The sequence below is a fragment of the Vombatus ursinus genome, unplaced genomic scaffold, assembly GCF_900497805.2.
Source record: "Vombatus ursinus unplaced genomic scaffold, bare-nosed wombat genome assembly UNPS02014798.1, whole genome shotgun sequence".
Lineage (NCBI taxonomy): Eukaryota > Metazoa > Chordata > Mammalia > Diprotodontia > Vombatidae > Vombatus > Vombatus ursinus.
Window position 1 is genome coordinate 70,784,442 of NW_020954576.1, and position 24,218 is coordinate 70,808,659.

At 34.5% G+C, this 24,218-nt stretch overlaps 1 protein-coding gene across 1 annotated transcript in view; it reads left to right on the forward strand.

Annotated features, from left to right (window-relative positions):
* LOC114050023 (formin-2-like) overlaps positions 1 to 16,259 on the forward strand; it is a 473,042-nt gene extending 456,783 nt beyond the window's left edge. Inside the window, exons 14-15 of the mRNA XM_027871548.1 lie at positions 13,780 to 13,861; positions 16,151 to 16,259. Coding sequence (XP_027727349.1) covers positions 13,780 to 13,861; positions 16,151 to 16,177 — 109 coding nt within the window. The 3' untranslated portion in view covers positions 16,178 to 16,259. The remainder of the gene's footprint in view (positions 1 to 13,779; positions 13,862 to 16,150) is intronic.
* The last annotated feature ends 7,959 nt before the right edge of the window (positions 16,260 to 24,218 follow it).

Below are 24,218 nucleotides of genomic sequence, written 5' to 3' on the forward strand. Positions count from 1 at the left end.
TCTTCCTGACTCCAGGCTCATGATTTTATCTACTATGCCACCTAGAGCTTACTTTATTAAATTTTAATTTCTGTCTATAATCATTTGAGGTGATAATATGTGTTTCTTGACCAAATGGCCCAGACCTTCACTGATAAGACTTGGAAACTCAGCTGCAACTCAGAAAATTTTAGCAGAAGCCATAAATGTTCGAACAAAATGCTTCTAATTCCCTGTATTTAAGAAAAGGGGGGAAAAAACAACTTTGTTTCCATTATCATTGTTTCAGACTAAGCTAAGAGTCAACTTCCAGAGACTCTTTTTCATCCTACAAGTCTCCAACACCTTCTTTTTAGCTAGTGAAAAACCCAATTATAAAACTCAAGCATGCTGCCGCGACCTCACTCCGCTTGTACCCCATTCCCCTTTCTATTTTTCAGTTTCAGAATTTCAAATTCATAGACAGGATGGTGTAAGCTTTCACAAACGTGCCTTGTCAGCTGGTAATGATAATAGTGTCTACTCTTAGCTTATTCTAGAAAGGATTGTTAGAATCCCTACTGCTATACCAGTACCTAATGTATGTGTCCATTTCAGCATGGTTTAGATTGGTCCTAGGCTGGTAGATTTCAATGATGTGTTAAGGTCTTTCCACCAAATGGAGAAGGAGCCACTAGGAAATTCATTTGTCTACTATGGATATGTATTTAGACAAAATTATTGAACGTTTAGTGGTTAAAAAGTGGCCTTTATAATCAGATTGAATGATGAAGGAGCATATCTGCTATTTTGATAAGACAGTGGCCAGCCTGGCATTTGGGATAGAAGGTAGATAAAAATGATTCTGCCTGCCGGCTGCAGGGATGTCTGGTTTCTTTTTCCTGTATCTGTGCCAAAGTGTATCTCCCTTATTCATCTTGCACACTGTCCTTAAAGTTAATCATGCTGAACATTTTGTGTATGTTTGCCTGACAATAAATGAGTTTGGGGGTAGGGAGGAAAAAGTGCAGAGAAAAAAAAAAAACCACAGCTTTATTAGGACAGAAACAAGAAAATGTTCCCTTTGTTTAGATTAACCCTTACCGCAAATGTTACTAAGAATGGAATTGGAGAATCTTTGTTTTGCTCTGTAAGATGCCAAAGATAAAAAAACACTCAAGTTAGCTAGTTTGAGCTAACACTATGCTGATGCTGATTTTTATTCTATTCAATTATTCTTTAAAAAAAAATTGACCATCTTAAAGGGAAATGTTCTCTGCTTGATAAACTTACTTTCTTGTGCTACCAATCCCCCTAATTAGGTAAAGCTATTTCTACTAAAGAGTATTTCCATGGAAGAATAAAGGTACCCCCAAACATATATTGAAAATAATCTACAGTCTCTTGAGTTATATTTAAAACCAAGGGAGAGGATGTCTGTGAATGTTTTTTAATCAGGTTTATGGTTAAATCTTAACCATTAAAGACTTTGTGGTTCTTTCCAGATGATCTCTTTTCTGGATGATAGAATATCAGGTCAGCTTCGTGATTGATTAACTGTATGGTTTGCTCCCTACCAGGCAGCGTCTCAGCATTACTAGCTGGTCAGAAAGTTTTCTATTGTATCATAAAAGTCTGCTATGGCCAGTAGTGGTGTCATGTTTCCTTAATAAACTTGAACTTCAGGATTTTAAATTCATATCTGTATAGCTTTCTCTCTTTACGTATGCCACCACTGTGTAAGTATGTTGGAAGTCTGACCATGATAGCTAGATTTACAGTAATTCCACTTTATCTGCAAGGCAGACTGACATTACCAGCCTTCTAGAAGTAAAGAAAAAAATCTTGAGACAGCTGACACTCGTGTACTTTATTGTATAGGGGAGAGTTGTCTCCTAATTCAATTCAGCAAACATTTATTAAAGGCTTACTACGCACATTATTTTTGTCCTAACTCTTATTTAACATATATTCCAAGTCAACTTGGTTATTGCAATGACATAAGTTTTCCAGACTGGCACAGATTTAAAGTGTCCACAAAAACAGGATGGGGAAGAGAGGATGATAGAAGGAAATGGAATAAAAGAATGATATCAGAAGAAGTCACTCAGCTCCATAAGAAGTGAGAACTGATATATAGCCTGCAATCAGTGTATGAAAGAGAAAAATTGAAAAGCAGGTACAAAACTACCAGAGCAGACTGGGTTCAGTCTTAGTACTGGATAAGCAGACTAATGTTTCAGTAGCTCCTGAAGGAATCAGAGCACAGTACAGTGTATCAGGGGAAGTTCATTCATCAAGGACTGAGTAAGTGATGTTCACTATCTCTTCTCAAGAAGTCAGGGAAGTGGGGCAGCTAGGTGGTGTAGTGGATAGAGTCAGGAGGACCTGAGTTCAAATACGGCCTCAGACAATTGACACTTACTAGCTGTGTGACCCTGGCAAGTCACTTAACCCTGACTGCCTCACCAAAAAAGCAAAATAAAAAAAAAGAAGTTAGGGAAGTGTATGATATATTTGAGAAAGATTTACATCAAAATGGATAAGATGATGAATTGAAGTTCAAAGGGCAAACTTGCATTATTTTCACAAATGTGTAACAACTGATGGTACCAGCTAAAGGATATCTTGATTATTTGACCAGTTATCTCTTCCAAAGTTTCAGAGATGGTAGAATATTATTCTATATCATCACTGTATAGCTCCCATATACTCCCTATGGAATCAGAAAGTTTTCCCCTAACTCTAGCCTTAATAATTCCTAGTTCCTTTAAAGCCCATTTGGGAAGGCAACATGACATAGGGCTTCTAGAATACAGTATCTGGAGTTGGGAAGACCTGGTTCAAATCCTGTAAAGTCCTTTACTAGTGATTACAATCAAATCCGTATATATTTTTTTCTGATCCTCAGTTTTCTCACCTGTAAAATGAGGATGATAGTGATATCTGTAGTAGTGAAGCTCAAAGAGAATAATGTAGATTTTGCCCTGAAAATATTAGGGAAAAACTACATAAATTAAATATATGGAGTTTTTTTAATTCACTTTAATTTTCAGGAGAAAATATAAAATAGTGGGTGTTGTGTTTAATATATGAATTGTAGTTATTTTTAAAATGACAAATCTCATTTGACTATATGGAATCTGCTTACACTTCACACAATGTAGCTATTTAACTCTGATTAATTCAAGAGTATATTGGTCATTTATTTTGCTAGACAATGAAACAATTTTTGCCCTAAAGAAGCTTGTAGTCTATTAGTTATTTATGCTATGGGAGAGATAATCTGACATAGGTATTTATGTATGTATGTATGTATGTATGTATGTATATATGTATGGATGTATGTTTATGGCAGCTGGTGTTGGAGTGGATAGAGTGTTCGGCCTGGCATCAGAAAAGCTCTTCTCCCCGAGTTCAAATCTGATCTCAGACACTCACTAGCTATGTGACTCTGGGCAAGTCACTTAACTCTGTTTGCCTCAGTTTCCTCATCTGTAAAATGACCTGCAGAAGGAAATGGCAAATCACTCCAATATTTTGTCAAGAAAATCTAAAAAGGGGTCATGCAGAGTCAGACATGACCAAAACAACTGAATAACAACACCAAATGTATATAGATACATGCACATTTTCTGATAATATATATGTTTACATACTATGTATTTTATATACATTTGCACTAATTTGCCTTCCAGACTTTCACATGATATAATTCTTAGGTTAACATCAAACTAATTGTCTTTCCATAACTACACCCTTGTTGGATGACGAAAGGTGGAGAGCAGCATGCCAGATCTTAGATAGGCAAATGGACCAAGGAGTGAAAATTCACTCAGAATAACGCCTGCAGAGATGATTGAGAGTTGAAAATTCTGAAGTTCCCTTTTTACCTTGCTTTCTAAATAACTGAATTATTTTAGTCTTCCTTTTTAGGTCTTATTTCCCTACTCTATAGCCTACACTGAAGTAGAGAAATATCTTGGAGAAGGTTAGAGATTTTATAGTGTTTATAACATAAAATTTAGCCTCCTAATATCAAATTTCTATCCAGTTTATTATAGTCTTTTACTCTTCTCTGACCTGTTGGTTGGACAAAACTAAATGATTCATTACCATATCATCTTTACATTACTGAAGTAACAGTATTTCTTAAACATCTTTGATTCTATTATACCATTAATATAGTTCCCCCAATTTCTCCTTAATTAAGCAAAAAGCTACGAGCTGCATTGAACAAACATTTGATGATTTAAGGTAAATCTAATCTACCCACTTTTTATTCATTGACATATAAGATATCACCAGTTTATACTGTCAAAATGCCTTGATTTTAAAGATATATTTTTTTGGTACTTTTTAAAAAGTTTATTTTTATTTTTCCTTTTTTTCAAAAAAAAGCTTTCTTTGTACTGAGGATAGCAAAATCAGAAATTAAAATTTCACACATATCATTGAGTTAAATTCACAGCCAAAAAATAAAAAAAAAGTCTGCCATCGATTTTTTTTAAACACATAGAATCACAGAACTTGAGGGAGTGAAGAAAACTTAGAGCCATTTGGTCCAACCGATATGAGAAAGAAATCCCCATTTATTAATTCTATAAGCTTCAGAAATGAAAGTATTCCATCAGAACTAAATTGAAAGTAGTACTTGGCAGCTTAAAAAATCATATCCTTCATCTCTAATCTGGCAATGACTCCTTTTGCATCAGAATCTTCATTTTTACTATCATTTCTGCAATGACCTTGTCTTCATTCTTGAACTTTAAGAAAGTCAGATGACAGAATTGGAGGGAAAAAAATCAAGCAAGAAGAAAATTGACACAAGCCTAACATCAGTATTTCTCAGAACACCCAAATCAACATTTGCTTAATAGATAAAGCAAAGAGACAGTTTATAGGGAGAAACCCAAAAGAAAGAAAATAGCTGGGGAAAACATATTCAAAATATAATGGAATCTAAAATATTCAAGATGCATTTTTATATATTAACCAGTATATGTATGTATTGCAGATGTCTGGGGAAATTTCAGGTGTTCTGTGTATTACTGGAAGCCAGAGGAGTTTTTACCCAGAAAAGTTTAATTTCTTGTTTGAAGGATAGGGGAGTGACTTCTAGTTTACTCCTGATCCCTAATTCTTGTGGGGAGAATTCTACGTCTTTTGGGAGCCCTGTAGGGACCAAGTTTCCCTCAAAAAGAGGAGGCTTTTTTTTATTTTATATTTTCCCAACAGTCTGGCTTTCATCAGACTTTTGCATTACAGGGGTAACACTTTAAGCATATTGCAAAATGATGGCTGATTATAAAAATTGTGTAACAATGAATTTGAAAGTGAGTGCAATTCCCAGGTCCACCATTTAGAGTCAGTCTGTATTTTGGTAGGAAAATTGTGATTTCCAGGCTGTTTTTGAACTGTTACATGTGACTTTTTCCAAAAAAGCAACTCCATTGATTTGATTGGGACATTCAAATTTGTTTTTGTTATTGTTCAATCATTTTTGAGTCATGTCCAACTCTTTATAACACCATTTGGGCTTTTCTTGGCAAAGATACTGGAGTGGTTTGCCTTTCCTTCTTCAGCTCCTTTTACAGATGAGGAAACTGAAGCAAACAAGATTAAGTGACTTGCCCAGTGTCACAAAGGTAGTAAGTGTCTGAGGCCAGATTTGAACTCAGGAAGCACAGTCTTCCTGACTCTGGGCCAAACACTCCTCTATTCACTTTGCCAGCTAGCTGCCCATCAAATGTTTAACTGGGAGAAAATATAAAGGCAGGACACTCCCTCTCAACTCACTTGATATACTTACAGAATGTAGTCATAGCTAATATGGTTATAATATGTTAACAAGGTGTTAACCATCCCAGTATCCCCCTCATAAAGTACGAACATTTTTCTGAATCAACAGGGAAAAATTTCTTTGGATTATCAAAATAAAGGACATAAATTAACTTTCAGAGCTTTAAAGTATCAATCCCTAAAAACAAAGATCAAGAGTCAGTTAAAGAAAAATAAATGCAGAACCCATCTTTTAGAGGATTTTTTTTTCTATTCTCCCAACATTCCAACACACATGAGCCATGGTTTCCAGCAGCAAAGCCACTTTCCCAGAAAGAGACCACTGCATCCAGCAGGTGGAGAGTCAATGCTAGAGCATTTGGGACATAGAGTCTCAGAGAGCACAGACATACTCTATACAGAGAGGCAGTCACTCAAGTCCAAAAGTGGCTTAAAGGACTGTGACCCCTTGTAACATCAAAAGTCAGCTATCCACTAACAAGAAGGTGAGCCTCAGCATTTAATACCTGAGCTGTAGAGAGGAGCAGACTTTGGAAACCCATCTGAGTACACACGGCCCAAATACTGCATCCAAGAGAAAGCTCTGTGAGAACCCTTTAGTAGAGAGCACTGTATGGAGTGTTCAGGAAGGAGGCTGCTCATCCACCTTTGGTGTCCACTTGTAACCCAATTTTCACCTATGAATCCAAGAAGCTGTAGCATGCACAGCAGCCGCACCCCAATAAATCATCTCAGCAGACAGGTCAAACCAGATTGAGGGTAATCATTAGACCTCAAATCCATCAGTGAGTTAGGGGAGTGTCTACCCAAACAGGTGAAGACTTCCCCAGATGAATGGCAGATGAGAACAGTTTGTTCCAATGGATATGAAGGCAGCTGAAGTAGGCACTGTGGAGTGCTTAAAGCTTGATCAGACATTGAAGACTCCAAGGTCTCCAAGAGGCACTGCATCCCAGGCCAATACCAGTCATCTTGACTTCTGTCTTGCCATTGGACTTTGATGACTCTGGAAGACAGAGTGAGGCTGATGACTTTGTGCAACTCTGCCTCACATAAATCCAATTCATGTGCAAGTCAAGATATCAACCTGTAATGTCAATGGTCCTCTTCAAAAATTAAGAATAAATAGCAACAACAGAGAAAAAATTTCAAGGCTCAGCAATACTGAAGGAGTAAATAGCCTTGGTTCTTAAGTTTGTGCCTGCTCTCCCCACAGTATTATGAGAGGAATATTTTTAGCTCATCTCCTTAGTGAATACCTTTGCTCTGAATTAGTTGTGTCTACTCTCAGGTTGTTAAGGGGACACATACTGATAAGGACTAATCAGCTATTGTTTTTGAAGTGAATATCCACAGGGTACCCTTTGAACTTCAAGGTAGCATCTACCCTCTGGGAAATCAACCCATCTGTATGAATATAAATTGAGAGAGTAACCAATAGGTAATGTTACCATTGCATGTCATTTTAATTATTTAGAGGTTAATCCTTGTTCAAACAGACCACTGCTATGATTATGTCTAGATAGTTAATTTGGGGTATGACTCCCATATAAGTAATGAGTCATTTCTTATCTATTAAAATATAATCAATTTAATTTTTGCAATGTTATTTAATGTTCAGTACATCTAGTGCCTTCTCATTGTTTTCTCAAAGAAAGTATTCCTGAAGTATGGGTAGGATGTTTCTGTGTAATTGATACATCTTTGGTCTTTCTCATTCCTTGTTCTGGATCCATGTTTTATAATAAATTTCTTGCCATTCCTGTCTATACCCATTTTTCCATTGAAGACACCAATTGTCAAAATATATATTGAAATAATTTGAAGGATCTTATCAAGTTCTTTGTGGAATTTCTCTACCTTTTCATTCTCTGAAACAAATGTTGGGGAATAAACTTTGATTATTTTCTTTTTTTTTTTTATCAATCAGTCAGTATTAAGTTGCTACTGTGTGCCAAGCACCATATTAAGTGCTAGAGACACAACTACAAAATAAGACCTATCCTTGATATGCTTCCATTCTTTTTAAAATACATTTATTTATTTATTTATTTTTAGTTTTCAACATTCATTTCCAAAAGAGTTCGAGTTCTAAATTTTCCCTGCCTCCCCAAGATGGCATGTAATCTGATTTTTGCTATACATATATATTCATATTAAATATATTTTTATAATAGTCATGTTATAAAGAAGAATTAGAACCAATGGGAGAAACTATGAGAAAGAAGAAATAACAACAACAATAACAACAACAAAAAGAGAGCAAATACTATGCTTCAATCTGCATTCAGACTTCATAGTTCTTTCTCTGGATGTGGACAGCATCTTCTATCATGAGTCTTTTGGAGTTGTCTTAGATCCTTGCATTACTGAGAAGAGCTAAGCCTATCAAAGTTAGTCATCGCACAATGTGGCTGTTACTGTGTACAATGTTCTCCGGGTTCTGCTCACTTCACTCAGCATCAGTTCATGTATGTCTTTCCAGGTTTTTTCTGAAGTCCACCTGCTCATCATCTCTTATGGAACAATAGTATTCCATCTGCAGAAATTATTTTTAAAGTGATCTTTTTGCACATATTTATAATGAATTCTGCAGTATGTTTCTTGCTGATTCAAAGAAAATCATAAAGCCAATTCTATGAATACCTTTCTCTGCCTCTCCAAGAACAACCTGTGAATCATCCTTTCATTTAAATGCAACTTTCTTCTGATTTCATTTATAGTAAGAATGCCAAGATAATTCTATTCAGTTGCTCTGGTAGTATATGTTAGGCCAGTGGAAAAGAATATAACTAAATTAAAAGTTTACAGAAGATCAAAAAACTGTATGATATTCACTATACTATATTTTTTCTCACTTTTATTACTCTAGCTTTGTAAAAATGTTGATCTTTACTCTAAGAAGGCAGTCTAACTGTATAAAGAAAGCTGAGTTAGAAGTGACTTACCTATACATGATGTTATTTCCTATCCATTAAAACATATACATATGCATATACATATACATATACATATATATATATATATATATATATGAAGAGAGAGAGGTGTTATGAGAAAGATAGACTGACTGACTACTTACTGACTGACTGACCAACCAAGTGGCAGTAGGAAGGAAAGGGCAATACAAAAATCTTCGGCCTGTAAGAGGCTTTTAATAGATTGATGTCATTCTTCTGTGAGGACTGTTTAGACACTTAAATCTCCCCCTTGGTGCCAGAAAGCAAGCCTCTTCTCAAGAGTGCCTCCTCTTGGTCCTCTACAGAGTAGTTGAAGTTGCACAACGATCACTGAGTGTTGAACTGAAACAACAAGTACTGTGCTGAACATTGAAGCTACAAATAAGAAAAAAACAGTCCCTGACCCATGATGAGCTTACAATCCAATCAGGAAGATAATACACAGAAGGGAAGGAGGGAAGGAGGGAAGGAGGAGGGGTGTTAGAAGGTAACCCAGCTCAGGGACATGATGTTAATGGAGTTAAAAGCAAGCATAGCAGCTGGTGGGAAATGAAGAGTTGGCTGGAATTTCTAAATCCTCTTCAAAGAGAGGTGTAGGGAGTTTTTTGCTCTCTCCTCCAAATCTCCAATTACAGGGGAGAAGCAAGATCCACATATCTGAGTGCTCTGTACATAGCATTTGTTCTCCCACTTTGAGGTAGATTGCACCCAACAACTGTAATACTGTCTTCTTTCAACATGATCTCTTGGAATCTCTAGTTCCGTTTAGTGCTTAACTTCAGGTACTATTTTTCAACATTTCCTGATCCTTCCACTGGTTAATGTTCTTGTCTTTCCCCTCTTACCAAAAAAATATTAAAAACAAACAAACAAACCAAAAAGACTTTTCTATTTACTTCATGTATACCTACTTTGTATATGCTTTTCTTTGTACATTTATGTCCCTTCAATAGAATGTAAGCATTTTAAGGGTAGAAACAGTATATGTTTTTGTCTGTGTACTCCCAGGACCCTGTACGGTGTTGGGTTTTTTCTTTTTTGTTGATAAATACTGTTGAATTGAACAGAAAAATCTGTTCACAAAGTGTAGATATATGATCTTGACTTTATCGTTTAGGAAGAGATTAATTTGGTTGACATTGTTTATAGGATACTTAGCCTCTGGTTCCTTTCCTTCATATCAATCCTGTCTCTGAGGGAGAAGTGGGCTGTCTTTCACAGAAGCACAGATGTTTACCTGGGAAGAAGGAGGTGATGGTCTATACCTGCTGAAGATCTAAACCCAGGCATTAATGGAGACAAAAGGTGTCTTTTTTATTTGGTTGGATTTTTTTTCCCTTTTATAATGTACACTTTTTGCCTCCTATGATATTTCTACCTCTGGTTCTGAAGTTTTTGATCAAGTAGGATGCTGGACAACATTATCTTTATTTTTTTTAAATTATCTTTTTTTTTGTTCTTTCTTTATTTATTAGGCAATTGGGGTTAAGTGACTTGTCCAGAGTCATACAGCTAGTACTTGTCAAATGTCTAGTCTGAGGCTGGATTTGAACTCAGGTCCTCCTGACTCTAGGGCCAATGCTCTATCCATTGTGCCACTTAGCTGCCCCTCAATATTCTCTTTGTTTATAAAATAGAGTGGTGTCTCTTTTTCTGTTCTTATGTTATTACAGCTCCTTATTTTACCCTTTACTTCATTTTGCTAGCAAAAGCATGCTGAATTTCTGTTTTTATCTTCCATGGCCCTACATGTGATGTAACATCTTTGATCCTTTAGCTGCTTTAGTCTTGATACAAATTTCACTTCTTATTATATGTTGCCTTGATGTGTTGGAGTCATTTGCTCTCCTGTTAAATCCAATTCAGAGAACCAAGCCTGAGTTCACCACACAGATAAGAAATTTGAAGACCTGTTTTTGGAAGGGAACCAACCCAATTAAACACCAGACAATTAATAATTGGAGTTTTTGAATACTAGGAATGAAAATAATAATAGAAGCCAGCTTTAAATAAGTTTTTAAAAAACCATTTGTTCTTTTTTATTCATATAAAATGATAGTATTCAAAAAGGATCACAGATTTCAAGAAAATTTTCTTGACAGCCTTTCTTTGCTCCTAATACCCCAACTTTTTCTTCCCTATCCATGTTAAGCTTCTTGAAAATGTCTGCAACTAATGCTGCCATTTTGATCCTTAACCATCCTTGTCTTGGGCTCTTGGAACCTGGTTTTTGTCCATTCTGCTAAAAGTGTTCTAAGGCTGCCAATAACCTCTTAATCACTAATCCAAAGGCATTTTTCCAACCCACATTTTTCTTGACCTCAGTACAGCATACAGCATACATTATGGACAACCATTCCTATTCTTGGCTTATAAGGCACCACAATCTCTTGGATCTTCTCATGTCATTCTTTCCCTATATAATTTACTCAATCAATCAAATAATCAGTCAACCAACCAACAAGCTTTTATTGAATACTCATCATGTGCCAGGTACTGTGGTTCCTCATTGACACACTGACCTCTTAATATTTTTGTACCTCTTCTTTCTTTACAATCTTCCCCTTGGCAATATCATTCACACCTAGGGCTTCAACTGTGACCTAAGCAGTTGAGTCCCAAATGTGGCTTTCCATCCCTTACCTCTCTTTTGAGAACTCATTTCCAACTATATTTTCACTTGGATATTCTAAAAGAACCTCAAAAATCACAGCTGACAACTGGTTTTATTTTCTCCTCTATAAACCTTCTGCCTGTAATCTTTCAGTGGCACTCTTATGTATCTAAATCTCCCATTTTGTAAACCTTTGATTGTTCCTACTCTGCCTCCTAATGAAATTAATAATATTAATCAGGTTGCATGGGGTCCTATTAAAAAGGTTATTTTGAGAGACTTAGCATATTAGCTGTTTATCTGATTGTTTAGAATGTAAGCTCCTTATGGCTTACTGAGTCTCCTTTTTTGTCTCAATACATGCAAATTAATTTATCTGAACATCAATGTTTTTCTTTATAAATTTAATCTATTCATCTTTTATTAAAGGGAGCCCCTTAGGATTTTTACTTAGAACTATGAAGTTAGCAGATAGTTTGAATTAGAGTGTTTTTCAAAATATCAAACTTCATATCTTTTATAAAAAATATTTCTTTCTCATAGTTGTTGTTGATTCATATTGGCTCCCTTTATTCCCACCACCACCACATCCAGTTCGTCCAAATTAATAAAGCTTTTTCCATCACAATTTTATGAAAACCTATGTATTCTGAGGAATACATCACCTGGGAGTCAAGTTCCTAGACTGACAGCTCTATGACACAATTTTAAAAAGCTGGCTTTACTGGGCTCCTAACTATGCTAATTCACGTGGGAATATTGCCCAGTTTAAGAATATAGGCAAACTAGATTATTTCTGAACTTTGGGTTCTGGCAATTCTAATCAATCCAGCCCAAGTAAAAGAGGATGCTTCATAAAACCCTCTTACCATCTTTCTCATCTCTTTGATTCTCTCTCTTTTTTAAAACCTCAAAATGACTCTGATACATAGGAATTTCTTTATTAGTTTAAAGTGAAATGGAAAAAAAATTCTTTATCATTACATTCAACTGTTCACAAATAGCCATCATGTATTTAGAGAATGACACAAAAAGGTAGAAAAAATAGGATTTTCAGATTATTTAAAAACTTGTAAGATATATTTTTAAATGCCAACAAAATTTGAAAAGAAAAAATGTTTTTAAAGAGTCAAAAGTGAATTTAATAGAGGGATCTACAGGATTTTGACTAAGTGCACAAAAAGTTCTCTCTTAATGTCTCATCCAAATACTTCAACTTAAATTTACTGGTAGCTATTTCAGGGGGAAATGTGGTCTTTGCAATCATTAGCTTGTTATAAAGAAACTTTTTTTTTCTTCTGCAAATGTTTAGAAGGAGGATTAAAGACAATTTATTGCTTGGGTAGAAAGTAATAAAAGTAACAACAATGGAGTGTCTTCTAAATTGTCATCATTTTCTGGAATTACTAACAAGATCAGGCTTTTTATGTCCAAAGGAATTGCTTTCATTTGTCATGCTTTAATGTATACTGTATCATTAATCTTCTTGCCACTGATATTGGATTGTATTTGTTTCATTGAATCGTAAAAAGTAAATGTTTCATTCAACTGTATATAAGATGAATTCCTTCATCAGAGCTTTGCCACAGACAGGATTTGAGAAGTATATTTATTATACATTTCTTTTGGATAAATTGGCCTTCTAGAGCTGCATAAAAGGATTTGGTTAAGATGTGAAGTGCCTGACTTTTTTGTTGTTATTATTTTTCCAGGAACACAGTATGCACAGTTCTAAAAAGAAAGATGATCTTTTAAACATAAAGTAGCCTCACAGACTCATAGATCATTAGAGTATCAAGGTCCGGAATGTTAGAGATTATCTAGTTCAATCCTTTTACGTGATAGATGAGGAAATTAAGGCCTACAGTGGGTGACTTGGCCAAATTCACACCACTAATCACTCAACAACAAGTTAGTTTCTTCTCTTTCCCAATCTAAGGGATACTTTTTTTTTCTATTTCCATGAAGAAAGAAGTATTTCCTAAAAGTATGAATTTGAAAAGGGAATCTTTAAATGAAGCTAAAGTGTGAATTTTTTTTTCAAGCTCACAGTTGAGAGACATTCTGTGAATCTCCCTGATGAGACATTCCAAGGTGGTTCTTCAGAAAATGAAGTTTTAAAAACAGGGTGAAAAGCAAATATTGATTATATTCCAAACACTTCCAGCCTAGTGAAGTCTTCCTAAACTTACTCTTTGCCAGCTTAGGCTTGCATAAGGAGAAGTCATTCTCCTGCTTTCATGTTGTCTCCAAATGGAGACTTTGGAGTTTGTCTTTATTACTTTTGATAGGAACCATTTTGCAAGTTTCCATTGTATCTCTAGGGATACCAGTTAGAAGCTCCTCTGTGAAGCTTTTACTGGTTATAAAATTCTCACTTGCTATAGCAGGAATTGTTTATTATTCTTCAGCTTATGTTTCAAAATGTGTTCTCTCCCTCTCTAGAGTAAAAGAAGCAGAGGAAGTGTGTAGGCAGAAAAAAGAAAAATCTCTGTATAAAATAAAGCCGAAACATGATTCTGGAATTGTAAGTATATAGCATACTCTTTGTTTATGACCTGTGGTTTTCAGAATTTGGTCTTAAAATGCATGTAAGAATACATGCACAATTAAACTGATCTATTATTTCATTCTTTTCCCTTCGTGCTGATATCAGTTGTGAGTTTCTTGTTTAGCTCACACAATTGCTCAGACAGAATGCTGCGCCTGGGCTGGGTTAAGGGTGTTCGGAATCTTCAGACTGAAAAAGAGGATGAGACTATTGACAAAAGGGAACCCATTTCTCAAACTTTCTCCAGACTTCCCTTTGAAGTTAGAGTAAATGTTACAATTTGATTAGCTTTATTGGGATGGGAGAAAAATGGGAAATTCCAACTAGTGTTGTCCTTTGCCTGGGGCTGTGAAAAAGAAATTCAGAACCAGGAGTGGCATTACAAAGTTGGTTGCTTAACAGATGTCAGATAATGAGCTGAATTTAACCACCCAAGTTAAGATTTTCCTCTTGCCCACTTGATCCATTTAAATAATGTGACGAATTATTATTCGGGGGAAGGGAGCATTAAGCTTACAAGTTTGCTTCACTAGCAGTGAAGCAAATAATTTGTATAATGTGTATGTTATGGAGTATGCAAACTGATAATTAAAGTATTGAAATTTAGATTATGGAAAGGAGATTCATCATAAGGAGTTCTGCAGATGATTTTGTTTAGGTGACACATTGTATTGATTGTATCAAGCCCAAGAACACTACAGATCTTCCTTAATGGGATCCACAACTGCTCAAAAGAGTTTGGTCTAATTTTTAGTACGGGAAAAAGAAAGCAAATGGATAAAGAATGTCTTTTCATCAGACTATGATATGCAGTTGAATGGACAATCCATTGAGTTAGTGTGTGTGCATATACCTTGAACTGACACTGCAAATGGACAATGAACTGGACCCAGATTGAACAAGGAACACAGCAAATTGGGCTAAATTTGGAAAATTTGTGCTTTAAACAGTCATAAGCTGTTTTCTAAAACAAAACCTGTATTTTAAAATACAAAATTATATTCTCCTAGGATTGCTGTATGGCTGCAACACTATAATCTCTGAGAAATCAAAATTATAGGCAACCTCTGTGCCAGGGATGGGGAACCTGTGGCCTCAAGGCTACATTCTGCCTTCTAGGTCCTCAAGTGCAGCCCTTTGATCAAATTCACACTTCACAGAGGTGAAGTTCACATATGCCAAAGGAAAGACTTATCACTGAGTGTAGCTAGGTTACAGTAAATTACCAAGGATGACTTGCCTGCAACAAATGGCTTAAAAGAAATCATCCTAGAAATTGATGATCAGGAAAAGGCATGGAAGTAAGAGTAAGGGATAAGAAATGGATCACCCAAGTATTACACTGATACTTATCTAATGATAACATTAGATCTATCTATTAAACTCTCTATTGCGATGCATAAATTCTTCATGGGGGATTTATGGAGGCATATGAATATGTCATACAGATTGAGACCATGCAGATAAGTTGCTATCTCATCATTGTCTCTGTTATTGCACCAGCCTCTGTTGAGTTGGAGGGAGCACTCACATCCATGAGATCTATGGAAGTATTGAATTATAAAGTTTGGGAAATGGTTTGGTGCCACCAAAGACAGAAGATACTAAATGAGTCCTTGGTTTATATTTCTAAATGTGAAGCACTTTGGCAATTGGGTTTTGCCAGCATTGTCTACAAAGACAAGTTATTACAATAACCTAAAATGGAATAGGATTAGAAAGGGGGAAAATGAGATGATTAGGAACCATATTTTACTTACTAACACTGTTTTCCTTCCTATTCCTACAAATCATAATTCATTTAATTTGAATCAGGTTTCAAATTTCAGCTTGAAATGTATTGTGCAGACAGCCTCTTTTCAGTACTTTCTTTCCTTAATTGAAATATATGTTTAAAAGGTCATAAGTGAAGGGGAACATTGACTAATTTGTTAACTCTAGTCACATTTCTCTGAGACTGGTGGAGAAACATGGTACATAAAATTGGAGGAGAGTCTGGTTGACTTGGGGGCAGAAGCATATGTTGGTGAAAACATGTTTTTTACACAATCCAAAGCTGAACATTAGAAGCACTTACCATATAGTTTATCTTGTCTAATGAAAACACTGAAAAGAAGCTTGCTCATGAAAGGTATGTAGTATCTTCCTTAGAATCTATTCCAAGTAGAAAAGTTATATTTAGTAACATTGGAGAATTGATACCATTAAACTTCTTAGAAATGTTGGTGGCTAACTTTGTTTCCTATCTTGTCTGTTTGTTTTCAGAAAGCAAAGATAAGCATGAAAATCTGATCGCCAAAAGTCAGAATGGATATATCATTGCCACTAGATCAACAAAGTTCAATGTATTTAGGGGGGAAGGAAACTACATCATTTGGATCATTGTTTTTTTTTTCATCTTGACCTAAGTCTAGTTTCTGTTTTCTTGACTGATTCACTGATCAATTCCTCTGTACTGTGCACAAATTAAATATAAAAGTAAAATAATTAAATTTATTGACCCAGAAAATAAACTACTTTTTACATTAAAAAAAAGTTATTACATGCAATATGTCCTCATTTTGCGGCAATCATTTGTTTAATTTTATTTGGGCTGAATTCCTAAAATTTTGACAAGTATTATCTAATTCTTTATTATAAAACAACCATTTTGTCACATTGATTTTTAGGTGTATATTTGACTAACAGTCAGGTTTTTTTTCTTGATCATTGCCTAAAAGTTTTAAATAGATTTAGCTTAGACAATTTTCCAGGATAGTTACACATTTTTGGATACATTTCCTATCCTTTCATGATATGTTATCATTCAAAGCAGTGGTTAAATATTCCATCTCCATTTGGTAATTCCTGTAATTCTAGAACAATCCTGTTTCTTAGTATATCAAGATATTTATCAGAATTCATCATTCCCTTAATAGGCATAGACTTCTAGGTTCTCTGAAAGATTAAAAAAAAGTCTCCAAAATATTCTTCACAGGCAGATGTTTTACAGTCTGATAAAGATTTCCAGATCTTACAAACTCACAAGGACTTATTTTAGCACCGTTTTTAGAATTTTGAAAGGGAAAAAAACAAACAAACATAGTTTTATCAACAAAAAATAACTTTTCCCAATCTTTGGTACTATATTCTTTGCATCATCTTACCCATGATAAGCATTATTTATTCATAACAATGGTTAGCATCTGATTTTTAATTTGTTTTTTCATTGTTCTTCCAATTTTAAGCATATACACACTGCAGAGGAATCAACAGCAAATGCTCCAACTGGCAACCCCTTTCTCCCAAGGTCTTTGTTCATTTTTTGAGAATTAATTAGGTTGTTATACAGCAGCCGTTTATCAGTTTGGGGTGTATAAGGTTTTTTTTTTTTTATCCACATTTCACATTGCACATTGGTGTAACTGATATTTAATTTGGGGCTGGAATTATCCTGGATTTTCCCATGTCGAAAGCTACTATAGTATCCCTAACAGCAATTAAAGCGTGCACTTTAAGAATTACAACTTTTACACATTTTCTCAGAGTAATATCCATTTTAAAAAACCACTGAATTAAAAAAAAACAATAAGAGAGAGCAATAAAACATGTATGGCATGAAATCTAGCACTTAAATGACAGAAATATGACTAAATACAAGGAAATCAGCTCAATCCATTTTCATCTGGCTAAAGATTAATGGTTTAAGTCAGCTTGATGTTATTAGAAGCATGTAACACAACAACCATTAACTGTTCCAAAATGAAACTAGATCAAAATTATTATTTTCCCCAAGTAATTCACATACCACACCACAATACATTCAAAAGCAACAGCAAAAGTGACCCACCCAGAAGGAGACTAGCAGGCATACCTTTCTTTTTATTGTATCACATATTTTATTCTATTTTATTTTTAAGCCTATGGAATAGTACAAAAAGAACACACATGGAACAACATCTACAAAGATTCTGAAACTAGTAAAACTTAAACTTCAGTTTAAGCCTCAGATTGCTGTGATGTGAATTAATGTTTCCATTTCCAGTAGCAGTTAGACTCTACCACACTGCACTTAGATTCAGAAAGGAAAATGCTCTTCCTAGTGAATTATTTGCATCAATAACATGTCCATGTATTTTGTATTTCAAATATTTAAGTGCTGTCTACCCAGTATAAACAATGCTTTCCCTACTCTGTGGTTGCTCTCCATACCCAAATAATTGTGAAGAAGATGATTTTGGGTATTTTTTTTCCAATTGTTACATTATTCCAGATACTGAATGGGGACAGGCAAGTAAGGAAGGAGGCCCAACCACAACGAAAAGAAACTGTTCTTAGAGATTAACAGGAAAGCAAAGGAATTTTCATTTTAATGAGGATATTTTTAATCTAGTTTTATATTTTCCATCCTAAATGAAACTAATGATTTTCTTAGGTACAATCATTTAGAAGCAGCAACCTATCCTCCTCATTACTGTTTCACATACCCTCTCAAATGACCATTTATCAGTATTTGGAAGGAATTAAAATGCTTGATGCCCAGAGACTTTCAGCTCATGGCAAGAACTGGAATAAAATCAGCCCCTGATTGAATTGCAACCTACTTCCATTTTATTATTTGTGACCTGCCAGGGTATTTGGGCAATACTAAGAGGAATCATAAATGTCCTTGGCTCTCTCTGAATTAATAATATGCCAGGATAATTTAAAAGATGCAAAATGAGAATGTAGTTATATTTGCTATCTAATAGATTATTTTTAAAAGCTTTTCTTGTTTGTTTTTCTTTCTTGTCTTCTAGCTGAGAAGAAAAAATTAATAGGCTTTAAAATGCATTATGATGGCAGTAGGCCTAACCAAGGGTGATTCCTTAAGGGAATAAAAAAGCAGTATGTAGTCATATTAGTGTTGTGTGGTAAAGGGGGATAAGTTTTGCTATTTTGAACCAGCTGTGGAAAGCAATTAAAAACAATAGGCTACTTCAATGGCACTGATTCATAATTATGTTTGTATTTATGTAAAGTATAGACTGATGCTCCTATATTTGAGATTTATTTTAAGTGCAAAGATAGTTTGTTTATTTTATAGCCTTCCTGTTTCCCTCAACTACTTGTATATTACCATACTATACTAAAGTAATAGGACATTTAACAAGATGACTATGTGCAATATTGTATTTAGTGTTTCTATTTCAATTTTTCTAGAATGTTAATTTATATGAAAATAAAATGAATAATAAAATTGTTTTCTTATGTTACATGTGTTGCCTAAGAATATCTTTAAATCTCTAGTCTTATTTTTTATCCAGGAAAAAATGAGAAATAAAATCTTTTATCTACTATTTTTAGAAGGAACAGGAAAGTTGAATTTCTATTGCAGGCCTGATCATTGTTAATGGTATATACACATATATATGTATAAATATATATATAGATATAGATATATAGATATAGATATAGATACAGATACAGTATTTGTGTAACTACAAGGATTATTAGTTATTCTACTTTATCTTGGTAATTTGCTTTATTAGAAAATGAATAGCATTCACAAATATTAAACATTAGATGCAGGTAGAAAGAATATTACCTTCCAAAGATAAAATAGTAGATGAAGGTTTACTGGTACAAAAATGTAAGTTCATGGGTAAGCATGTGTGTGCACACAGGAACAGACACACACACACACACACATACATCCACACAAACACTAAGATTAGCTAGTCATGTGAGGAAAGTAAAGGACAAAACTCTCAGCATGTTGGCTAGACAACCTCTGGTATATATATATGTGTGTATATATATATATAGATATACCATATATATATATATATATATGTGAGAATATGGATGAGAATTAATGAGATCACAGATTCCTTGGTATATGGAAGACAAAAATAGAATTACTATATTTGGTAACTCTTTTAACAACAATTCATTTTTTGTGTGTTTCTACAGCATATGAGACAATATAGTGGCTGGGGAGTAAGAAAGCAGATAGGAATAATAAAAAAAAGACAGTAAAAGAATTGAGAAAAAGAAAAAAATCCCAAGAAGAATGCTAGCATTTTTGCTTTCATAAATAAATCCTACCCATGCTATTATTGGTAATATTGATCACTTCTTTCCTGTCAGGGGTGTAGCTAATGTACAACTTTAGATTACGAGGCCATTTAGGAAAGGAAAACATCTTAAAATCATAATTTTCATTCTTCTCACCTCTGCCTCTTTGACAATTGGGAAACACTGAAGTTCCACACATTTGCACTGGGAACTTAACAGGTTATCTTTAATCACTGAAATTCTAAGGCCTTGAAACAACTTTATATTTCCATAATATATACTTGTATTTTAATTTTGATAACATGGATTTTTAAACCATTGTAGAGCCATATCACAGTGCACTGTGATATCACAATTTTTCTGCTTGAGCTTAATATGCCATGTGCCACAATAACACCTGGTCATAAAAGACATTGCTATAATGATTTGTTCCCAAATGATCACTTTCCTGATGGTGGCAAACAACTCTGATGTTTTAGAACACTTGTAGAGACTGTGATTCATTAACGTGATGCAAAAAAATGTCCTTTATCTCTTACCTTAATTGATATTCTGTTATTTCAAACTTATAAAGTCAAGAAATGATTCATTTTATATATGCTTTGAACTTAAAGAATTTGCTAAATTGAATAGCACTGTATTGGACATTGGCACCCACCAGAGTATATGATATTATAGCCTACCACTTAGAGACATTTTATGTGACAGAAAAGGAAGGAGTTAAGTTACAATTAATCAACAAGCATTGATTAAGTACCTATTAAGTGCCAGCACTTAATAGGTAGGCCTTGAGGTCACAAATACTATGGACCGTCCCTGCCCTCAAAAAGCCTACGTTCTACTAGGGGATACAAAATGTTCACAGATCGAGTGTACAACCAAAAAAGAAAACCCACATAACGGTAGAGTGGGAAGATACCAACTACTAGGAGAATTAGGAGAGTCTTCTTGATGGAGGTGACTAAACTATGAAAGAAATTTGGGATTCTATGTGGCAGAAGTGTGGAAGAAGGAGTACTGTTTGTCACTAGATGACAGGTAGGAACTGGAAACATAGTATGGGGAATCTGGTCTACCTCTTCTCTTTAATATCACAAAAAAGGCCTGAGAAGGAGGGGAGAGGAGGGCCGGAGAAGAGAGAATTATCCAGTTCTGGTAGCTTTAAAGATCCAGGAAATGGAAAGAAGTTGCTCCTATTTATATCTGTTGCCCAGTCGTCTGGGCATACACCAAAGCCTGATTGTACCCATTAGATTATCAAAGAGTTGCTTAATAGGACTCAAAATAATTACAAAATTTACTTGGAAAAACAAAATATCTAGATAGAATATCAAGGGAAATTAGGGAAAGATGGTGGGGGAGGATAGTACTTCCAGACCTCAAATTATATTGTAAAGCAGCAGTCATCAAAGTCATTTGATACTGACTAAAAAATAGAGAGTTACATCAATGTAACAGAGTAAATAAGGGAGAATGAGAGACAGTGGAACTTAATAACAAAGTATTAGATAAAATGTGAAATATAGATTACTTAAGAAAGAACTCCTTATTTGATTAAAAAAACTGCTTGGAAAACTATTCAGCAGTCTGGGAAAAATTAGTCTTAGACCAAAATTTTATAGCATATTAACAAGATAGTCTAAATGGATACAGTAGTAAAGAACATACCATAAAAAATTAGGAGGAGATCATATTATTTTCATAACTATAAGTAGATGTATTTTTAACCATACAAGGGATAAAAGCAATTACAAAAGAAAATTAGATAACTTTGCATGAAACTGAAAAGCTTCTGCAAAAATAAAATTACTGCATCTGAGACAAGCATTGTAAAGTGGTCAAATGGGAAAAAAATATATACATATTTGTATTGAATTTCTCTGATGATGGTTTTGTATTCAAACTATAGAATCAATTAACATTTAAAAGATGTCTAAAAAGTCTTAGTATGGTTTTAAGGACAGTTAGTTGGCACAGTGGACAAAGCGTTGGGCCTAAAGTCAGGAAGTCATTTTCCCGAGTTCAAATCTGATCTCGGACACTTATTAAATGTATGACCCTGCACAAGTCACTTAATCCTATTTGTCTCAGTTTCTCCATCTGTAAAAAATAAGCTGGAGAAGGAAATGGCAAACCACCCCAGTATCTCTGCCAAAAAAAAAAACCCAAATGGGATCACAAAGAGTTGGACACAACTAAACAACAATTGAACAGTTTTAAGCTTTATTAAGTTCACAAATTTAAGTGCTATAAATGTACAAAAACATTATTTGAAAGTTTAATTATTTAAATTTCCTTTATACTAAATTTTGTGATTTTTGAGTAATAAAATTGTAATTTTCGTTTTAATGAGACAGGTCACCCAGTCATTATTGTGTGTGTGTGTGTGTGTGTGTGTATGTGTGTGAGACAGTTTCTGGATGACACATTTTTAGACAAGAGGTCTTGATTGGCTACTTGGTGACCTGATCTATCTCCTGAAGTTTTTCTTGCAGGGTCACATCAAAACTGTCACATATACATCAAATCTTTTTTGGATGTTCTTAAGGCTAGGAATACAAATGAAATCTGCCCAGTCACTGAATATCAATCAATTAAAGTATGAACATTGACCACCGTGGTGTTTAGCACAAGACAATAATGTTGAATTTTAGAAAGAAATATAATTACATATATACACATATGTGTATATTGTTATATATACAAAGACATATATGTGTACATATGTATAGAATACACGCACAGATAATATAAGCCATTTGCCAATAGTTAAATTGTCAAAGGAAGGAAGTAATAAGCATTTATATAATGCATACTATGTGCCAGGCACTTTTGACAAAAACTTTTCAAATACCATCTCCTTTAATTCTCTTAATAACTCTGTGATGTAGGTGCTACAGTTATCTTGATTTTCTAATTGAGGAAACTGAGGTGAACAGAGGTTCAGTGACTTGCCCAGGGTCACAAAACTACTAAGTTTCTGCAGTCATATTTGAACTCAGGCTTTCCTGTCTCCAAGCCCAATCCACTGAGCTGCCTAACAGTCTCCATCTTGGGTGACCCAGGTATGCATCAAAGCCTGGTAGTATCAAATGATATGAACAAACAGTTCTCTAAAGAACTGCAAACTATTAACAACATATGAAAGAATGCTCAAAATAATAAGAGAAATGCAAATCAGAAGAACCCTGGGGTATGACTTCATACCCTGCAAATTGGAAAAAAAATTGAAAAAGATGGGAATAATCAATGCTGGAGGAGCTGTGGGGAAAGAGGCATACTAGTACATTGTTGGTGGAGCTGTGAATCAATATAACCATTTAGAAAAGTGATTTGGAATTATGTAAGCAAAATGACTAAAATGTCCATAGCCTTTGACACAGAGATTCCACTACCAGGCTTATATCCCAAGGAGGCATGCATAAGGAGAAAGTCCCAATTTGTGACAGGAAATAATTTAAAAAAATAGATGCCCATCAATTGATGAATAGCTAAATACATTGTGGTACAAGAATGTAATAGAGCATGATCATACTGTAAAAATTGATGAATGTAATGAATACATTGAAACAAGGAAAAAAGATTCATAAACTGATATAGCGTGAAGTAAGCAGAGCCAAGAAGACCATATACACAGTGATTATAACAATGTAAACAGAAAGAAAAACCACAAAACATCAAAAGTATATGTTGAAAAATTACAAAGAAACAGGGCTCCCAAGAAGAAATGGGAGAAGATACTACCCCTCATTCCACACCTTTGCAAAGATGAGAGGTCAATGGTATGGTATATTGCAATTTATTAGAGGAATTTTTTTAGGTATGTATCAGGTTTTTGTCCTACCTTTCTGATTTTTAACCTCATTTTCTTTTTTTTAATATTATTTGTAATATGAGATGGCTTTGAGGGTGGGGGAGGGAAGGGAGAAGGCTTCTTAAGGAAATGTTGGTGCTATTAAAAAAGACATCAATTAAATGTAATTTTTTTAAAGAAAAAGTCTCATAGCAAATTGTAGAAGGTCTTGAATATGAGGAATAGTAGTCTGACTTATTAAGTAAGCAATAAGGAGCCACTGATGGTTTTTGAGCAGAGGAATGATATATGACCTTAGTTATGAAAAAGAAAATTTATTCTAACACTAGTAGCAAAGTTGGATTATAGATGGATAGGTGAAAACAGAAACATAGACACATGTTAGGAGAATATTATAGCAGGCCAGGTAGACAATAATGAGAGCTAAGGTATTTAAAGTGGGAATACAGAAAAAAATGAATGTATGAGAGCAAATGAGAT